General features: G+C 34.7%; 1 protein-coding gene across 2 annotated transcripts in view; it reads left to right on the forward strand.

Moving 5' to 3' along the window:
- The window catches only part of ZFPM2 (zinc finger protein, FOG family member 2), a gene marked incomplete at its 5' end in the record, with an annotated part of 480,289 nt that overhangs the window by 94,709 nt on the left and 369,708 nt on the right, over nt 1–15,872 (forward strand). The window contains one exon of one of the 2 annotated variants that reach the window (XM_079722314.1): nt 9,906–10,064. The exons of the other annotated variant lie outside the window; for it this stretch is intronic. Within the exon in view, the coding sequence (XP_079578440.1) occupies nt 9,906–10,064 (159 nt within the window). The remainder of the gene's footprint in view (nt 1–9,905; nt 10,065–15,872) is intronic. 2 annotated transcript variants of the gene reach the window in all.

The raw sequence follows: 15,872 nt of genomic DNA on the forward strand, positions 1-15,872 counted from the left end.
ATCTCCATGTCTTTCTACTCTGCCATCTTGAAGCAAGATATTTATTCTTTTTAACAGTTCATTAATTCTGGAGCCTTTCTAGTTGCACAGAAGTGCAAATACGAGAAATGGAGATTTGGGGCAGCCATTTCTAGGGACACCAAGTGGTAGTTTTATAGTGTCTGGCCTGACATTTAGGTCTTTAATCCATTTTGAGTTTATTTTTGTGTATGGTGTTAGGTAGTGTTCTAATTTCATTCTTTTACATGTAGCTGTCCAGTTTTCCCAGCACCACTGATTGAAGAGGCTGTCTTTTCTCCATTGTATATTCTTATCTCTATCGTAAATTAGGTGACCATATGTGTGTGGGTTTGTCTCTGGGCATTCTATCCTGTACCATTGATGTGTATTTCTGTTTTTGTGCCACTACCGTGCTGTCTTGATTATTGTAGCTTTGTGGTATAGTTTGAAGTTGGGGAGTCTGATTCCATGGAGCCTGTATTAATTGCAAAATATTATACTGTTTCTATTAAATGATAACAAAAATATAATTTGTACTATTACAAAGTAACTTCTAGCATTTATATTCCTGCACAGTTGTTCTCAAACTTGAGCATGCATCAGAATCACCTGCAGGGTTTGTTAAAACACAGATTGATGTACCTCACCCTCAGAGTTTCTGAAATCAGATCTGGGGTGGAGTCCAACAATTAATTTTGAATTTCTACCAAGTTCTCTGGTGACGTTAATGTTGCTGGTCCAGGGATGACATTTAGAGAACCACTGTTTGCTGTCAAACTGTAGTCAGACAGTGAAATCAGGCATCATTTTGAGAGCAGTTATTTTATAAAATGTTTTTTTAGAAGGTTCAGTCAGTAATTAATTGCACATGTAAAGAATCATTTTAATAAAGCAGGGTCAGAAAGGGTGTTATTAAACTGAAGGAATAAGTAGAGGGAAATTGATCTATGTGATGAGGTGGGGGTTATCAGATTCAAATTTTATTAAGAAGGAAAAAAAAGTTTATATATACAGTGACCAAAACCTGATGCAAATATTCTTATTGATTTTCCTCTTGTAATTAAAAAAATGCCCCCAAATCTTTGCGGTGATATTTTTCATTTATTTCCTGCATGTAGCCATATGCTTGCTGTATATTTTAATATGACACAGATATGTTGCTTATGAGACAAATGCATACTGAATGTTTTTAAGGACCATATTGATTCATCTTTGCCTTATGAAATTGTTTAAGAAATTAGTAATCAGAGTCCTTTGTTTAGTATCTGTTGTTTGGCTAGTGCTTTTGTTGTTATTGAGGACTTTAAAAAAAAATCAATATATACATTGTCTTTGATTTGCTCTAGAAAGAGAAAGAAATATATATCCATTCTAGAGTCAGAAGACTACAGGCTCCCCTTTCCCCCTATTTTTCATATCTCCATTTAAATAAGATAAGCTATAAAAAATAACATCTCTTTTACTTATACTAATTTAATTTTGTTATATAACTATGTAGGATATTATTAACTAGTTTTGCAGAATTTAGTTTCTTAGATAAGAATACCAGCTATATTTTGATGGTGCTTTGAAGTTTCTAAAGAAAATGGATGTTTTTTCTTGTACAAGTCTATAAAATTATGTTTTGATTAATTCACCTAAGAAATATTTATCACCCACATATCATATCTAAGAGGTTCCATGGATAGCTTTTACTTATACTAATTTAATTTTGTTATATAACTATGTAGGATATTATTAACTAGTTTTGCAGAATTTAGTTTCTTAGATAAGAATACCAGCTATATTTTGATGGTGCTTTGAAGTTTCTAAAGAAAATGGATGTTTTTTCTTGTACAAGTCTATAAAATTATGTTTTGATTAATTCACCTAAGAAATATTTATCACCCACATATCATATCTAAGAGGTTCCATGGATAGGTTCAAATCCTTTTTTTTTCTTACCCATAGTGCTTTTAAAAATCTAATTACTGTATTCATATTCTGAGTAATACCTGATGTTTTGTTGTGACAGCAGGATTCACTTTGGGGAAAATTTTCTGCTTGCCTGATTCCACATCCCCCAAAAAACTTCTGGCAGGCTGTGGGTAGATGGCACCTGATTTGAACAACCATGAAAGGACTGATAGCAGAATAAACTTCCTCCAACAATATACTGGATTGGCTAAAAACTTCGTTCGGGTTTTTCCATAGGGGAAAAACCCGAACGAACTTTTTGGCCAACCTAATAATTAGTAATAATTAAAGCTATGCATCTAGATCTTTTAAAATAATTGACCTAGTATTATCCTCCTTGATTTGGTCTTCAATTTTATGACAATTAAATTCAACTAAAAAATTCTTATTTGAATAACTGTGAATTAAATGACCTGATTAAATGCTGGGTACCATACTTCCTCCTTCCAGTCACAGATGGAAGTAAGATAGAATTATATCAGAGGAAAAAGAAAAATGTACAAATAACTGGAATTTAAGATATCTAAGAAGCCTTTCCTGCCCTCCTCATGTTAAAATGGAGTATCTTTTTAAAAAAAATAAATTGCATGCATTATATGCGTAAAGTTTGTCTCCTTCACCCAGTTATCCGCTCACTTCTGGCTGGGGCCATTCACCTTGTTTGTATACTGCTATTAACCCAGCACCCAACACAGTGCCTGCCACGTGCTTCACCCTCAGTAAATATTGGTTAGATGAATAACAAATGAATGAATAAATACATGAATACATGAAAGTCTCATAAAGAGAGCAAAATAATATACCAGACTTTCATCTATTATACTTATTAAGGGCTTTTTATTATTGAAATACATCACAATCATAAGAAATATATAGTTTTAGTAATGAATATACTTCCATGTTTCTTTATGATAGAGTTACCGTCTTTAGTAAGCTTTATGGGGCTCTGGACTGAGACCTGAATACAAAATATGTGGATTTCAGTGCCATCTCTGTCACTGACTTCCTGGGTCAATGCACAAGGCAGTCATTAATGAACTGATTTTTTTCAATGCCTGGGAGTAAATTAGTCATTAGAGATTCTGGTTCAAATTTATCTGGATTTTCTCATCTGACTTTGTTTTTCCTGTGATGTCAGTGTTTACTATGTAAGATTAGTTGCTTCTTGCTGGGTTTGCATATGTTCTAAGCAAAATTATTTTCTTGTTAGCATTGTTCACTTAATTTGAAAGTTCCCAAAACAAAGCATTTCAGGGGAAAAAAATTAAAGAATTTAAAGTGTTCTCAGATTTACATATAAGAAGTGTTAATACTGCCATCTAATAAAAATTGCCAAAAAAAACCTTGTAGCAAAGAATATTACTCTATTTTTATAAAATCAAAGAGTTCACTTTTTCCCCTAAAGAAACAATTTGAATAAAACCTGACCCTCTTCTCTTCTTTTTACAATGGAGTATGGTCAAATTGAACCCTCCATTAAAAATTCTCTAATATCTTTTTTTTGCATTAACATTTCAAAACTCAATTTAAATATTCACAGATCTCATTTTTAATAAACTTAACAAATTCAGGTAATTTCCTTCAACTTTATAGATTGAAGGACAGCAGTTGGTACAGATATAAAAAAGATGCACAGCTATGAGCAAAGCCCCAAATCAATTATATATAAGAAATAACCTAACACATGGAAAGAAATTAATCAAAAAGAAGAATTTCTACCATGTGATTCTCTGGTCTGCTACCTGCAGGCAACAAACGCAAATGAAAAAAAATCAACATTCTTCTGGCAGATAAGAGAAAAATTAATAAAAATGTTTCCTTCCTACTAGATCCCCTGATGCAACTATTGTTAAAAGTGAGTGACTGCAGGAAGAACTTGCTCGTTTAAAATACTACTTTTTTATACTACAGAAATAAGGTTTTATTCTTGCTGTTAAGCTCAATTACATGAGTGAGTATGGATTTGCACTGTCCAAAGAGCATCCCTCTTCCCTGCCCCTTCTCATTAAGTGGCTCTGTGGGATATGCTTGAGACAAATGTAATAGGAACCAAGTGAGTAGCATTTTGAGGTGTGCCTACAGGATAATTATGATTTATAAGGAATCTGAGTGTAGCAGCTGAAAACTCTTAAGAGAGGAACTACTGGGAGCTGCAAAATATGCCCCAGATAAAGTTAGTAAAAAGATATTAGTACTCTATGGGCTTCCCTAGTGGCACAGTGGTTGAGAGTCCTCCTGCCGATGCAGGGGACACGGGTTCGTGCCCCGGTGCGGGAAGATCCCACATGCCACGGAGTGGCTGCGCCTGTGAGCCATGGTCGCTGAGCCTGCGCGTCTGGAGCCTGTGCTCCGCAACGGGAGAGGCCACAACAGTGAGAGGCCCGCGTACCGCAAAACAAAACAAAACAAAAAAAGATATTAGTACTCTAAAGATAGAAATGTTCCTACTCCATAATGAGATGGGGAAGGATGCATTTTTGTGGTTTCTGCTTTTTAATTTAGAGTTGCATTTTTATTTTCCATTTCTAATTGAACAAACAGGCCATATTTGTACAGAACATATGAAACTAATAATCTTTCCTGTTAGAAGGGTTTTGTTTTGTGTTTTATGAATACCATCCTGAAATTAACAAAGATATATGAGGCTAGAATACAGAGGATTTGGTAACGAGACATCCAATTTAAATATTAGTCTACTGCTGCATTTCTATCACATGTAGAGAATATAACATAAGTTTAGAATGGAAAATTCTATATCAATTACCTCTTACCTGTCAACTAACATACAGCATACCTGTATAGAGTTTTGACATATTTGTGTATTACATATTAAACGTAAACCAGAATTTATTCCTAGTTTATATTTTCATATTTACTTTTTGAAAGGTAGCATTACATGATAAATGTGGCCCAATTATTATGTAATAATTAAAGCATGGTATATATTATTGCTTAAATTGTCAGATCTGGAGATATCTTAGATATATTAGAAGGTTTTACATACCTTCTTATTCCTTTATCTGAGTGGATCTTTTGCAAACAACTTTTAAGGAGCACAAAATAGGAGCTGGCAACTTGGAGACAATACACCATTTTCATTTTCATTAATTCATTAATATTTTGAGAAATTTATTTCATCACACGTATTCTTTGTTCTGTACATGAGTAAAATAATTTAATACAATTTTTTGATATAAGTTTTAATATTAATGATACTATCAGATATAAAAAATGATCTGAAATGGCATACCTTAAGAAGCACCAGAATAAAAAAGTGTGGGAATATTTCTGTATTTTTGGAGGAAACTCACCTAGCAGAATTTCTGAGCACACTGTGATGGATTATTGCAATTATTGGGAATGATAATATTTTAATTCGACTTTCTTCCCACCTGTCAGTTGCAATCAAGGCTGCCCAGTATTCTGAAACCGTCTCATTTTGCTAGGTGGCTAGTCTTGTGCAGCCTCTAGAATGCTCAGAATATTAATGCATGGAGAGGAGACTGAATGCTCTCTATAGTTCCATTGTAACAAAGTGTTTGTCTTGTTTTAATCAAAAGGCATGCAAAACCTAACTAAAATAATTTATAATAAATTAATGCCAGTGAGTGCTTAAGAGAAAGAAACCCTTTTTGGGGATATTGCATAAGAACCATAGAATTTGGCATTTCTTTTCCTTCTTCATACTTGGCAATGTATATTAATTTCTGTAGGATTTAATTTCTTTCTTGGGTGCCTCATTCTGAAGTGCTTTGAATTTATATGAACAAAGACAGTCTGACATTTAAGTGAGGATTAGTCTAGTTTATAGTAGGCTACCAAGGTAGGAAATTTTTTATCAAGACAACATACGTTGAAAGACATGTATATATGATTTAATATTTATGATGTTGATCTTTATCATTTTTTGCATAGCCTCTTTGTATTGCTTATTTTAATTCTCTTTTCTTTTGTTTTTTGTTTTTGTTTTTGTTTTTTTTTTTTTTGCTGTACGCGGGCCTCTCACTGTTGTGGCCTCTCCCATTGCGGAGCACAGGCTCCGGACGCGCAGGCCCAGCGGCCATGGCTCACAGACCCAGCTGCTCCGCGGCATGTGCGATCTTCCCGGACCGGGGCACGAACCCGTGTCCCCTGCATCGGCAGGCAGACTCTCAACCACTGCGCCACCAGGGAAGCCCCCAAATTCTCTTTTCTTTTTTTTTTTTTTTTTTTTTGTGGTATGCGGGCCTCTCACTGCTGTGGCCTCTCCCGTTGCGGAGCACAGGCTCCGGACGCGCAGGCTCAGCGGCCATGGTTCACAGGCCCAGCCGCTCCGCGGCATGTGGGATCTTCCCGAAACGGGGCACGAACCCGTGTCCCCTGCATCGGCAGGCGGACTCTCAACCACTGCGCCACCAGGGAAGCCCCTCTCTTTTCTTTTAATCCTTATATATCTCCTATATTTTTTCACTAGAAAAAATATAGGAGATATATTTTGTGTTTGTTTGTTTTGTTTTGTTTTGTCATCTAGCTCTTCCTCCAGTGGTTTTGGATGGGTTTCAGGGATTTCTTTAACCATCTGAAATCGTAGCAATAATTTTCTCATAAATTTATTTATCTGGGGAATAGATACTCCTCAAAGGTAAATTAATTTATCTGGAAAGTGCTTCTTAACCATACAAATCCAATTCTTGACTTTCATTTCATTCAGTGATTATACTACCTTTGTATAGGGTAGGACTACTTAATCTTGAACTTTCCTTTTGTCCTTTACCAACTCCGGATCACTGAAACAACCACCAGATGAAAAATTCTCCCACACGTAGGCCCAGCTTTTGCAATATCACTTTTGGTACTGGATAACTAAGGCTTTATTGCACATTGGGAGGGTGATCGGTATTGTCAGGTGTTGTGAATCTGCATGACACTTTTTAACTTCAGCTTTATCTTTGGGGGGCAGAAGTAGCTGTCATTCAAATGGTTCCTGAGTACCCAGTTGTCTCCCTTTCTGAAAACAGAAGTATTACTTTGCACCCACCAGAATCTTTCAGTAATCTGTATTATTCATCCAGTATAAAAGGTGCCTCTACATTCTGAGAGATGATTAACAGCATTATGTGCCCAATGTACAGCATCATTGTATTCATAGCTTTAGGCTGTACAGTTAATTATTAGCATTTTTAAAATCAGGTAAATATTTATATATATAAACATTGACTATTCATTCTCGTGAGTGTGTTTGAATATCTATAAATCAAAGGCAATTGAAGAGCTGAAATTCAGATTTCCTTACACTTGCCTGCCAAGTGGCCTCAATCAAAAGTAATTTTCTCCATGAGGGCACATAGAGCTCAGTCGTAAGCCTTTTCTGAGTAGATATTATTATTTGTGTCAAATTATGTGTGGTGATTTTTCTGAAGTGGACTTCTGTGCCCACTAACCCATACACAGGAGGTTCCTTCATTCCCTCCTTCACTGGTGCTACTAATTGTACTTGTGCTTCAAGTGTCTCTTACCTTTTAAAATGTTAGTTTATAGCCACCGATTATCTGTAAGTTTTCCAGTTAAAGAAACATGCAATATAGAGAGTAGGGTGAGATCTAATCTTAAACCATAAATACTATACATTTTAAGAGAAATCTTTTTTGCCAGAGCCTGATTTGATAGCATGGCTAAAGAAATGGTTAGACATTTTAAAGTACAGTAAATTATATCAATCTGACATGTGCTTTGGGAGAAATTATTAAATCATCTTTCTCTAGCCTGTTCTAAATATTGACAATGAGATCTCATGTATTTTGAACAATGAGCTCAATAATTTTTTTACCTTTTATTTGGAATTTTCTAGTTTGTTTTTGAAAATAAGTGCTTCTTTTCAATTACATGCTTTGAATTTCAAATTGATAGCCAACATAAAATAAAACAGCCCCTGGAATATAGAATACTATACTGTCAATTAAGATCTTACAATCTTTGATAAAAAATTATATGTGATATACAAGCCTTTTTTGACATGTTTGTATATGTGAATGGCTTGGTTAGACTTTTATTAAGTCTATATCAATGCTTTGTGGGTTTATTTTCTTTCAAATTTTCGCATGAGATTTTCCATTTAATTTCTAATGATTTAATTTAATATTATACCATTGGAGCCAACTTGTTAAGTCAGAATATTTTAAATAATTGTTCAGTTACCTACCTCACTGGGTTATTTTAAAGATTATATAAGAAAGTGCTTTGAAAGTCCTACGTGAGACACAAATGAGACAGTCTAGGTGTCTTTTTTTGACCAAACTTTTTATTAAAATTGTTGCTTGAACAAAATAAAAACATGGAAGATATTCTATTTTATTCCTCGTTAGACTTGCAATTATTAATTGAATTATTCAGATAACTGTTTTAGTGATTGTAGTCTTTTACCTTATTACTATTTTGTATGTTCCTTGCATGTCTTGCTACTTGACATAATTGTTTTAAAAGGTGAAAGATTATAAATTACTTGAAATAATGAATGAGAGAGAAAACCTAATATGAGATCCATGGTTTTGAATGTGGTTTGTGTTAAAACAGAATCTATGGTTTTTTAACGCTCCACCTGGAGTGGAAAAAAAAACCCAACACATTACCAGAGTGTTTGGAATTAGGGCATTCTTTCTTCCTTAACATTTGTTATTTTGGAGAAAAGTTGAAAAAATAAATTTTAAAAAGCACAAAGAAACTCTGTAAGAATTTTTTCTTGGATGTCCCTTAATTTCTATCCAAAGCAACTAATTCTCTCCATGAAAATGTGTCATGTGAATTCAGCCCTTTGGGAACTTGCTTTTGGGAAAACAGCCCATATATCACTGTGCTGTATGTACCTATTCCTGTTTGCTCACACAACATATGTGAAGATTGTAATAAATTCACTATTTTAAATTATTTATAAAATTTCTGCTTTGGTCCTGAAAATTTCTTAGCACATTTCCAAGAAGTAAGAGAAAGAGACTGCCTAAGCCTTTTAAGTATTTAGCCTGTCTGATTAGACTGCTGACATGAGTGACAATTAGTACAAATTACCATAATTGTGTTCTTTGGAAGAAATGCTACAGTGGTTCTTTACGAGCAAATGTGGGCTTCCGCTTAGTAAAATGAGTCAGATACTTTGATTCTTCTGGGCAGTCGGAAATTCACAATCGGCAGTGTGGTATTCCCACGTTGTCCACTTCAGATCCATCTCAACAACTATAGCCCTCCCTTTCCTTTCAATGAAATAGGCCCATTAATGTAATGCACCTCACTCTCATTCACTGTAAGGAAGTTGTATTTTTATTACAGAAAAAGTATCACATAAATACAAATTACATTTTTTCATTAGAAAACTACTTTTCATTTCAGAAAAAATTCAATTAATCATGAACAGGGTTATGCTTTCATCAGGGAGAGAAATATGTAATTTTTCTCCAAGCCTCAAACACATATAATGAAATCTTTTCTTGGAATCCACTCTTAAGATGGATTTTTAAAAGTATAGACTTTATTAAAATCTCAGTTCAATTAAAATGCATTCAGTTACTTTAAATCTTTATTAAAATCTCAGGTAAAATTGTACAACAGTGTAAAAGAGACTTGTACTCTTTACCAGGCAGTTAATTCTAACAAATGAACATAAAGTGCACAGTTTTGCTCTTTAGGAGAGAATAAAAGAACAAGCTTTGGGCTTCGAGTTGGGGGTGGGGAAGGATGGGAGATGGAGGTTGCTTTCTGTGTAGTAACTTCAGGACCTGGTTTCCTTCCACTTCTTATCATAGGTCAACATTACTTGTTGATATGGATGTGACATTATCTTGTGTGAGTACCCTTGGTACTACATGGCCTAGCCATAGAATACATTTTCCTCACCATCTTGATCAAAAAGACCCTATTTAAGGATTTTATTTCACTCTCTTCTTTGGATGTTTTTTGGTACAGTGTCCCTGTTCTTTTTCAAGGGCCGCTAGAAGATGCCATTGAAGAGGAAGAAGAAGAATGTCCATCGGAGGAAACAGACATCATCTCAAAAGGGGACTTTCCACTGGAGGAAAGCTTTCCCACAGAATTTGGGCCTGAAAATCTGAGCTGTGAAGAAGTGGAATACTTTTGTAACAAAGGTAATCATTAATGGCTGGATGTGATATGTGAGTCTGTTTACTCAGATGATTTTGTATGGTTGAAAAATGCACTGATAGAGTGGAGGAAGAGTGTTGAGAGTGCGAATACATAATTCAACAGTCTGAAAATACATGCAAGATTTTTTTTAAACATACAATATTATTTTGAAGGATAAAAGAAATTTTATAATCCATAAACCATATTGTATATTTAAACACATAGTTTTCTATTGATTGGCAAATTAACTGTGAACATTTTCATGTTGGTTGGCCAAATAACTATAATACATTTAATGTTTATTGTTTATCCCTTCAACAAATATTTACTGAATGTCAGTTTTTTGCAAGGCACTGAATTAGCCATTGAGGGTAAGAAGGGAATGGGCCAGAGTCCCCACCCAAGTTTCTAGCTCATTCCTTTTGAAAAATGATTGCCTTAACCGTTTGACATTGACTTTCAACTTGAGAATGGTGCTTTTTTAGATATTGTCAAATAAGAAAATACACGCTCTTTCTCTCTTCTAGATATTCTTTTTACATACTAACTTTATAACAGAAGAAGAACCTGAGACACTATATCTCTGCCTATTTCCAACCTTGACTTGGAGCCAAGTGGCCTTGCCAGTAACTATGTCCTCATTGGGCATGTATACTCATTTTTAACTTGCTTTTTTCAAAAATGAGTTTAAGATTTCTTATGATTCTTTTTAATTTCTTTATTTGATTGTTTTGCCTCGGCAAGTGAGATGGGTCTTCTGTACCTCCCACACCAATGTATAATTTCACAAGTGTTTGGATCACTTCCTTGGTTTAGAATAGCTGCTTTTATTGATTTTACCATGGTTGTTTCCCAGAGGGCATGACTGTATGTCTGTATGTCTTGTTTGTGTTTCTGAATGCACCGTTTTTATTTTTTAGGCAGACAGAGAAGTTATGTGGAGTGATTTTTTTTTACCTGTTTGTGTGAATTTGATGATGTGAATTGGCAGTCTGAAATCAAGAAAGCTGATATAGCTTCCCCCAAAACTGCTAATATGAATGCCTCAGTCACCAAATATACATTTGATACATATTATTAAAACCTCAGTATAACTTTCTCTTGATTCTGGTGTGTTAGAAACAAAAGAAGCCAGCCAGTTCCCATCCGTGTGGTCAGTAGAACTCCATGCCCTAAGACTGTGGAAATGGAATGGCAGCACCAGCAGTGGGATACATTGAAGTTCAGAAAAACTTTGACCATTAACTCCTGAAGACCTCAAGGTGGCTTTGTAACATGGTCCTTGTCTCCCTCATCAGAGACTTTTGGTTGAAAACAAGAATGGTATGGACCAAACAGGCCTTCTTAGTTAGTAGTCACTCAGAGTTCAGGCCAAATTAGTATTTTCTCTTGTTGTTTTGGACGTTAGAACCATTTCTTGATGCTACACACCCACAGCAATACATATTAGAGCTGGCTGGAGAGGAAGAGTTTTTAAATCTGTTTGAAGACATCCCATTTTCCATCATTATCAGGAAATATATCCTTTAGTGCATTGTATAGCACCTACCTTATGTTGGGGGATTACAATAAAAGAAGGAACCAGTAGCTAGAAAGTATCATTTATTCTTCTTGCCCTTGTCCTTAAAAGAGTGAGTGTATGGATTCAGACATTTTTGTCAACTTATTAATCCAGGGAGGCAGTAATGATAGTTATTATTAGGTGTATTTTACATTTTGGGATCATCATTGGTGATGGCCTGTATTTAAGAAAAGAGAACTCCAAGTTTTAAGTTAGTAGTTTCTTGGAAGAAAATAGACTTATGGCATATGCTTATTACAGGATTACATAATTATGGTCCCAGAATAATAACCTCCATCTATATTAAACAGAGTCTTAACTCATGAAAAATAATGACAGGCCTTGAGGAACAACAACAAAAAAAGAACTGAAATACAATTATTAAGAACATTGTTCAGTGGATATTTTTAACTTTGATAAATAATTGGAAAGTTGAAAAATATATCAAAATAATATTTAATATATGATATAGATAATGTATTAAATAATATATAATTAGTTAATATATTGTACAAATAATTCTCTAATGTTTAGTTTGAAACTAGAAAGTAATGATAGGTGGAAATAAGAATTCTAATTTTCACATAATATTTTTTAGGATAAATACTACTCTTACTATTTCAAACCACTGTTGCCTTATTTAATAGGAAAAGAATTTCATTATTTTACTCTCATAGAATGTGAGACCAGGGAATTCCCACTGAAGTAGTAGGAACTGGTGTGAAAGAGAGACAACTCTTTGATATGAATTGCAGCCCCTTGAGGTCATACAGGGATTCCAGGGATTCATTTTTCATTTAAGTTGAGTAACTATAATAGGAAGAGAAAATGTCCTCTCTGGAAAATTAGAATCTAATCTTTCTGCAGAAATTTACATATTAGTCTCAGTGACACATAATTATGTTTTCTTGCCAGTTGCAGGGAAAAAGATAGATAGGCATTAAAAGCGTATAAGTATTTAAATGGTTAATGATTCCAGTGTCATGATTGAAAAAGCATGTAAGAATTGTTCTTCTGAAGAAAAATATTTTTAAGTTGGGATCACTGATGAAACATACTTTTTGCACATATTCTGAATCATTTATGACAACTTAAAAATTGTAAGTATATGTAAGAAAATGAATTGGATTACTTGGGAAGTTTCTTTGTCTAAAGATCTAGCCATGATCAAAATCTAGCAATGACACAGATGTTTTACTGGGTTCCAGGGGTAACATTTTTGAACATCAAATGCTTTTTTCTTATCAAACAAAGGATAGGAATTTAAAAACTCAGATCGCAAAAACATGGTTAGAGTATCTTGTTTTCCAAACAAGGTATCTTGACACATTGTCAGAGAAGAGTACTGAGATACACATATAGTTACCATATATCTTCATTTATACTTTAGCAACTGTATTTTGTATAAAAGCAATCTATGCTATTGTAACTTTCCTTTTTAGAAAAGAAGAAAAGGAAAATCTCTACTCTGTAGAGACATAGCTTATCATAGGTAAAAGTTACTTCTTCCTTTTGAAATTGAGCCTTCTACATTATACAGGATGTTTTCAGTGTTTAGAATGACTCTTATTGTGTTATTTTTCTCAGTTCCACATGGATATTATCTATTCTCTTGTTGTCAGATGGGAAGGCTTTTTTTTACACGTCTCAGTGTCTATTAATATTAGTAAAGTTGCTAGTTATATTATAAAATGTGATTAAATGTGACCCAAATCACTCTCATAATGTAATATTCCACAGAAATGTCAAAAAATGTTGGTCAGAATTTTGCCATCTTTAAATGTGTAGAATTCTTAATCATACAAATCTAAGCATAAATAATCACAATTAAAAATGGAAAAGATCACTTTAATAAAACCTTGTTATAGTCTCAGGCCTAAAATATGAATCTGACAATTCTGTTGCAGATTCCTGTTTCACTTTTTACTTTGGGTTAGTTGCATATTTCATGTTTTTTATTTTTCATCTTTGAAATGAATGAAATGAATTATATTTATAAAAAGATGATATTTCAAAGTTGCTTTGGTACTTTTAGATTTTAAGAATTTTAGCAAAGTGTAAAGCAATACTTTCAATTTGCATCATCCCCTTTGGTGCAGTGAGTTTAGATCATTTGGCATCTTGCCTTACCGTATCTCAGAGAGGAAGGAAACAAGCAAGAATTATTTCCTTGAATTTGCAGATGACGAAGACATCAAGGCTGGGTCCATGAGTGCTACACATTTCCTGTGGTACTGGATTATTTGCTTCAGTGACTTTTGTCTGCCTTTATTCTGGTTTATAGAGTAAACATGGAAGTACATCAATATTGGTTTAGAGCTAAGCAAACTAATGTAAATTGAAATATAGGTGGTCTGGAAAGCAACCTGGGGAGCTTTTAGTTATGTCACTACTGGCAGGTGGGAACTCTTATACATTAGCAATTCTTGGATAAACTCAAAGACAGTAAGTTTTATAGTGGGACTGATATTGGAACAGCTCTAAAATGGGTTTACTATTATTAATTATTTGGAAGACTGTTTCCTCACTGCAATATTCAAGTTTGTTAATGACTAAAGTAAATTAACATGTCTTGGGATACATTCCAGGAGGATGTCACAGGATATGTGAACAGGAAGAAAATTGTCAGGCCAGTATCACTAGGCTATTAGAATGTAATGCTATCAACAAGCAAACAAACAAACAAACAAAAACCTCCAAAGAAACTACATGTCAGTGAACTTTGAGTTATCAATAATGATTTTCTGGAAAAGTTACCAAGGATCCTTACAAACTGGTCTCTGATGACATCATCTCTAAACAAAGTCTGAAAGGGAAATGATGTCATCAAAGTTGATTTTGGAAGAAAAACAAACCTTAATTCTAGTCCTACTATCTAGATATGGAGAATTGTCAGAGAAATCACTGGGTGTGGTGCTTTACCTAGAGAGATGAATTAATAATGTTAGAGCTCTTCAATCTGAAAAGATTGGGGTTGAAAAAGAGGGGCATAATGGAAAGCCATAAAATAAGGAAACATATAGTGTAACAATGGGCGTTCTCACCACATTCAAAAAGATTTGACCCTGGTAATATGCAGAAAGTAAAAGTCATATTTCTCCTTTAAAACAGCTTTAAAGTAGAAAAATGCAAAGCATCTTAAAGAAATTAGAAAAGAGCCTGAGTTACTCAGACTTGGATTTAGCTCTAGGCCCAGAAGTAATTAATACCAAACCAAAAGCAAACATAAACAGATATTTAATTAGGTTGGCAGAAGCTTCCAGTTCTGTTCAATAGACTGAATTCAATACAACTCAACTCATATATTAGGCATCTGCTATGTGTCAGACCCTCTTCCTGGTGCTGGGGATACAGCAGTAGACAAAAGTCCACCGCTACTCTTGAGATGAGAGAGAGATAATACACAATCAAACTCGCATTGTATAATATGACGGGTGATGTTGAACATTATGAAGAAAAACAACACAGGGTGATAGAACGCCATTGTGTGCATGTGCACTGCATGCTGTCAGTAATTTATAAGGAGTGATGATACGGTAGGTGAACTTTGAGTGGAGACCTGAGGGAAGGGCGTGAGCTTCCGGTACTCCAGAGTCAAGTTGGCTGTACCTATAAGGCTAATGTTGCAGGAAGCCAGAAGAGGACAGCAGAGAGCTGGGGGAAGTAAGAGAGGTGTGGCCATACCTGTGGAACTTCTAGCTCTAGGAATCTGTTGGATTCTTACCACCGTGGAAGGCCTGGGTGAGCCACAGAGGAGAGTTGAGGTATAACTGGGAGAAAAGGCATGGTCATGACACAGTTTGTATATACCTAGAGGAGGAAGGTCTGCAGAAAGTAAAAGTTAAAGCAGGAAATGGAAGCAAGCGAATTGGGGAAGCTGTCAGGAGATACAGATAACTCCAATCAGAATCATCCCTTTAGCCAAAGGCTTGATGAGACTCCATCTGTAGCTCATTAATATAGTTTATGGAAGAACAGTTTGGGGGTGTTTGAGGCTGATATGAATCACTTTGCTCCCTTCCAGAACACCAGAGCTGGCTATATGTTCTCTAAAAATTTTCACATCCTTGAATCAGAAAGATAGAACAGGAGGCATGAGAATCAGAATCATCTCATCATTGTGCTTAACTATTCCTGCCAATAAGTTGCCAGACTCATTGGAATGTTCCTCTCCCCCACTTCCTTCCTTTCTTTCTATCATTTGTGTCATTCTGTAGCTTTGACTAAAAATTAAGAAATAACTGAGGAA

The sequence above is a fragment of the Hyperoodon ampullatus genome, assembly GCF_949752795.1.
Source record: "Hyperoodon ampullatus genome assembly, chromosome: 17".
Lineage (NCBI taxonomy): Eukaryota > Metazoa > Chordata > Mammalia > Artiodactyla > Ziphiidae > Hyperoodon > Hyperoodon ampullatus.